Source organism: Trichinella spiralis, assembly GCF_000181795.1.
Source record: "Trichinella spiralis strain ISS 195 chromosome Unknown Scfld3582, whole genome shotgun sequence".
Classification (NCBI taxonomy): Eukaryota; Metazoa; Nematoda; class Enoplea; order Trichinellida; family Trichinellidae; genus Trichinella; species Trichinella spiralis.
Window position 1 is genome coordinate 3,577 of NW_003530521.1, and position 6,040 is coordinate 9,616.

The 6,040-nt window shown below is 31.2% G+C and overlaps 1 protein-coding gene across 1 annotated transcript; it reads right to left on the minus strand.

Moving 5' to 3' along the window:
- Window positions 1–195: 195 nt before the first annotated feature.
- On the minus strand, window positions 196–5,474 carry Tsp_12682 (teneurin-4 (Ten-4) protein; the record flags this gene model as incomplete). Its single annotated transcript, XM_003367845.1, has 5 exons — window positions 5,396–5,474; window positions 3,594–3,746; window positions 3,004–3,210; window positions 1,668–1,845; window positions 196–410 (listed from the first exon to the last, which is right to left on the minus strand). Coding segments are annotated over exons 1-5 (832 nt in total), but the record flags the coding sequence as incomplete, so codon positions are not given.
- Window positions 5,475–6,040: the final 566 nt, after the last annotated feature.

Here is a 6,040-nt window from a genome sequence, read left to right on the forward strand (position 1 = left end):
GGAAATGGTATCGAAGCTACAGGGCAGAAATTATTCGAGGAATAGGAATCCAATTCGGGGGTGACCGAATCGGCATTGGATACATAATGAACATTGTGATAAATGTCCGTGGGTTCACGGGATAACCATTACTGGAAAATACAGTTCAACATTCAAAACATTATCTACATCTAGAAATGTATCCACCATCCTTACCCAGCAAATAACATATCACAGCCAGTGAAAAAATTAAAGCAGACGTTAACAAGTAGGTTAAAAATTTCCAACTGCAACAGTATTCACTGAGCTTTTGCTGCTTTCGCAATGACTTCATTCCTTGAAAGCAAACAGAACCGGCAGAACATGGTAATGTGGCGATGTTGGCAGTCTGGCACTGCTGTTGCGCCACAGGCAACAGTAAATAACTATTTCTGAATAAAAAACACATTATATGACAATTTATAAATTTTTATAATAGCAACTTTTGCTTTAAAAATGTTATTCAATAATTAATAAAAAGTTTTTCAACTAGTTTTCAAGCATACAGTTATTTATTATGATCTGCATTGATGCAAAATTATATTTTATTTTTAATCAGATTTTATTCGACCATAAAGCTTTTACTAAATAACAAAAAGAACCATACGGACAAATTTGGAAAATGAGCTTGATTAAAGTGTATACCAACAATAAATCAACACTAATACACTACTGTCGTTCAATTAGTTAGTCTGCATTAATAAATGCTGCTATACAGTCAACTGAATTAACTGCGGTCAATGAACAGAATAAAGGTAATTAGCTGTTTGTTTCGCATGCGAAACATTTTCCAAACCGAAATAAATTATTTAAAAAGCAACCCCGTATGCTTTTTGCAGCATTTGGCAAAAGAAAAGTAATGAGTAATACTACTAAACATGTTATTTTATTGATAAATATTATTCTTTTCAGTTAAAAAAACTTTTCTATCTGTAGAGTAGTAGAAAGCCGTGAGAAAATTTGGCACTGATGAATAAATCCCAAATCTTAGGCACTCATGTCAAGGAGACTGGACACCTCTGACCTCCTAAGCGTTTCAAAGCCAATATTTTTATAGAATAACTAATACAATACAACATAAATGAAATTTCAATCACACGTCGGCCAGTCTAATATACAGGGTCACAACATTTCCGGCACCATTTTCATAATTTGCAGAACCGGACACAAGCGTGCAAAATTAAATAACTTACTTATGCATAATTGGACAAGTAAAAGAAATGTAATATACGTATAATTTGCACGCCGATAATTAAACTTCCGGAAGAAAACAAAGTCTGCTCACTTACAGTGAAGTAAAATCTTGTTGGCATTAATAAATTTTGTTTTACAAAATAATAATATTTGCACCATAAGTGATTTCATGAAAACAAAAAGAAAACAGTTATTATTTATTAAACATTGCACATTATTGAGAATAAAAATGAATAATACTTAAATACATTTATTATAATTAAAAAATTTTGCATATTCTATAAAAAAAGTACCCCTGACATGAAGATATGTATATTTAAAAAAATATTAACTTTTATCAGAAAAGTATATTCAAAGTATAATTTACAAAATAAATGAAAAAAAGAAAATTATTAATCAATCAATAAATAAATATATATACAGTGTTGAAAGCAAAAATCCAAAAGAAAACTTACTTGAGTTGTTCAAGTTCTGATCTTCTCGAAGGTGATACGGGGCTTGTGGTTGTGGATTCGCCTGCAATGTAGAAATACATCGACTCATAAGGGGATTCTTGCATTTGAACGTTTGAAGAAAATGACGAGAAATTTATCCAACGAACAACAACACCAACACAACCGAATTGAGCAAAGGCTAAAAGCCGTCGTTTTGGGCTATGAGAAGCGGTTAGCTTTCACAAAATTCCACCTGCGGACTTGTATAGCAGCTAATCCAAATGAAAGAGATGCGTAAGCTGGCGGAAAAGAAATGTTCGCATCGATCTTAAAAATAAAAAGCCCAACACAGGTCGCTGTCTTTTCACAGGAGAAGCATTTTCTGCATCAATAAGCAGACAATCTCTGGCGACAGACTGAGGTCGATGGACACGGTTCTTCTACGAGTCAAGCGTGAAATGAGCCTGGGCAACGAACAACAGACTGACCCAGCTGCTGACCTTATGCAGGATTGTGGCCAGTCGGCCCGAACGATAATCAGAGCAAAGGAATTGTGCAAACACCGCTTTTTACTAAAGAACATGGCAGATGCGACTCGGCAAAGTCCCTCCCTTCATCGCGGTTGGCTTAATCTTCTCGTCCACTGCTTTCAAAGCTTCCCTCTTTCCTGTTAAATTGTACGCAAGCTACTCGACAAGATTAACCGAAACAAAAGAATTATTATGAAAACTGAAAGATAAATGATAAAAAAATAGCAATAAACTTGAGATAAATTTACATTGCCATTTTCTCAATCTTTTCACTATAAAATTATCAAAATACACTCATTATTATCATTTTTATTTTTGCAAATATTTTTCAACTTGAACTTTCAAGATGTTTGCACGAAAGATATGATAAAACTACTATCTGCATTTAACAAGCATCAATTGCCAATGTGAGAGAAGCATAGCAAATAATTGGCAAGGTTAACAACGTGTAGACAGGAAAATTCACAAGGACACGCATATTATGCTCAACATAAGTGGCCATTCACATTCACACCTCAGCTTGGCTAAGCTATTCAATTGAAAAAGCAATCCTATTCACACCAACCAAAATTGCACTTTTTGACATAACATACCAATTCTTTTCTTTAAAATATCAGAATAAATGTTTTTATTGCTTGCTCTATGAACATCAAATCAATTGGGCAAAACAAAGAATCTAGCTTTCCCGAGGACATGCATGCCTATTTTAAAGTTATCATACTAACGAGAAAAGCATCCATATACAATGTACAACTGGTTTTGTGGTGTTGTCGTTCGATTATCGTTGCAAAAAAGTACATATATATATATAACGCTATAATACTTACTTGTACCAGTGAATATATTTGATGAATCGTTGTGCTCTAAAGCAGCAAGCTCATTTTGATGTAAAGAAAATCCATTTTCGCAATTACGGTGCACAACGGCAAATCTAGGCGATCGAACACTACCTTCAGTTTTCCCATCATTTTTCACTCGTACAGCAAAATAAGTCGGAGTTGAATTGGGCTTATTTCTTCCAATGGACACTGTACCTATAATTATAGCTGTTGCAGTACAAAAAATTTTAAAAATTTAACAGTAAAACTGTTCAACTAAATACGCTTCCATTATTCATCAACCAGTAGTCAAGGATTTTGATAAACTTTGAAATATTTTTTCTATTTCATGCAATTTTCATATTTTATTGTAATTTTTATTAAATAAAAAAACATCGTCTATTAATGTTTTAATAATTTAACTGAAAAAGTGTATGCTTAGCTATTTAAGAAATTTGAACGAGCTGAAAAAGAAAAAAAACATCGAAATAAATGGCAATATTTTAAATTTTAGTAAAATATGTTAATAACAAAATCTGAAATGAAAATAAATAATGAAAGAATACAAAAATGAAATCAGAAATCCAATAATTTATTACTAGACGCAGAATTTGAAGTACTTCCAGTCTCTTGCAAAGAACGTGCTTCTTCATAAGAATCATCAGGCAAAGGTGGTAAAGGACGCTGTGGTGGCAGGGGGTATGCAGTGACGTTATGTGGCACGCTTGGAGGGGGAGGAATTTGAAGAATATCTAAACAAATAAATAAATATAAACATAAGAACATTTTTCATTAAGTTTGAAATAAAAAAATATCATTAAATGACTTTAGTGTTTAATGTAATTAAATTTCAGCAGAAGCTATGTCGATAAATCTGAATTTTAAAAATGCGATAGAAAAATTATCTGAAACTTCGCTGTTTGCTAAACACTGCGAACTTTCTGCTTTAAACAGTAAAAAAAACAATACACAACTTTTATTAAATGGAAAAAAATGCTCTTAAAATCTTTAAAAATTTAACAATATAATTATAAGTTTGACATGGCTCATTTACATTATTAGAAACACTTCCGAAATATATCTTTGAAAAGGATTTTCAAAAAAAAATTCATGCATCTGTTCGACAAATATGCTTTTATCAATAAAAGCAAAATGTTTTTAAAACTTGACAGTTAATTTATATCAATCATCAAACATAACACACATTAGAACTGCAACATTTATCACAATGTACTTTAAAATAATTCTTTATAAGTTGAAAACAGATTTAAATTTAGCATTCATATGAAAAACTGATTTTCTGAATAATTCTATTTTGTGCTATTAATATTATTAATCATAATAAACTGTGACAGCAATATGAAAATAATCGCAAAATATTTAGCTATTCAATAATAATTTAGAATTATCGTGTTTATAAAATCAAAAAATAAAAATTATTACAGTTAACCAAATTAAAAATGATACAAATTATTAACTATATCAAAATATTATTTTGTAAATGAATATATAATTGCTTAGCAATAACAGTTAACCATATTTTTTATGTGTGCCATAAATATATAAAAAATCAAAAAAATTTCACATATTATTAACCTTAAAGTTATTTAATTTTAAAGTACATTTACATTAAAAGCAAAATTGAACAAAAATTTCTGCTCAATTTATTTTTAAGCAAAAACAAAGCTTTCAGGCAGTATTTGCCAGCAGTTGTAACTACTCTAAAGAGCTGATCATCACTAATAATAGTTCATGAAATTGCAACGTAACTTGAAATTATTATGAAAATTTTTTCTTCTAAAACAAATCATAAAACATTTTTCAGTTTTCATCAACACAATAATAACACTGATTGGCATCAAATTAAAGGTATAAAATTTTATTATTGCATAATTTTCAAGTGATTTTTTTCTAAACATTTGACGTTCGTAATGGAGTAATTAATTAATTAGTATAAATTCGGTAAAAGAATTGTGTTAATTAATAAATAAATAAAAGAATAAGACAAAATCAAAAATGAACCAATTAATAAAAGGAATATTATTAATTAAAAATAGAAGTTAAATACTTTAATAAAATGAATTTAAAAAAAAACGGAAAAAAACAGTCGTACCTTGTGGTGAAAATAATTTTCTCGAATGCATGTCGAGGAGTCGAATTTGAGCTTGTTTCAGTTTTGCCTGCTCTTGTGAAAAACTGTTGGTGAAGTGATTTTTGAAATTTCCACCATAATAGGAGGAATTTCGACGTGGCTGCCGTTTGCTTTTCGAATATTCACGCAAAGTTAGCTTGACATTTTCCTTCTGACCAGCTTTTCTGATAAAGTGGTCCAACTGAGGCCTCTTTTCAATTTCTCCTTCTTCTTCTTCTTCTTCTTCTTCAGAGCCACTTAAATACTGACACAGACGATTGATGTTCTGGTCCAAATCTGATTCATCGCCGTAAGCTAAAATAATGCAACGAATATTGACGTTAGCCATTTGTTCCAACTGACATTGCAGCTGAAGTAGCAAAAACTAAATTTCACAGCTATTGCTTAGCAAAAGTTCACAAAGCTTGAATGGCCACCAGCCTGTTCAAATTTATGAACAATGTATGAAGGGAAAATAAAATTGCAACACTACCATAACTTCGACGATAAGCATATCGAAATTGTAAACAGCATTTGTAGATGCTTTCCTATCTACAGCGGGACGGCATGCTTTTTGTCTTTTTTCTTTCTTCAGCTAATTCAGAAAATTCTCAGCCAAGCAATTATAATATCCTCAATTGAGGTCGATATAGGCAGAAGTCGAGCAAAAAACCAGCCTACATGGGTGCAGCTGGCGCGCAGTTGACAATTATTATTACAACCGGCCCAATTATTTAGCAGCTAGTTGAAGAAGCTGCCAATTGCTTAAGGTCAAACCAATACACACAAACACCCCCATATCCATATGTCCTTCTATCCTCATACACATATGTGTATACTTATACAAAAACTTTTCTTATTTTACTCTGTTATATATATTTGGAACCTTGCTCAATGGAAAAATATTATAATATT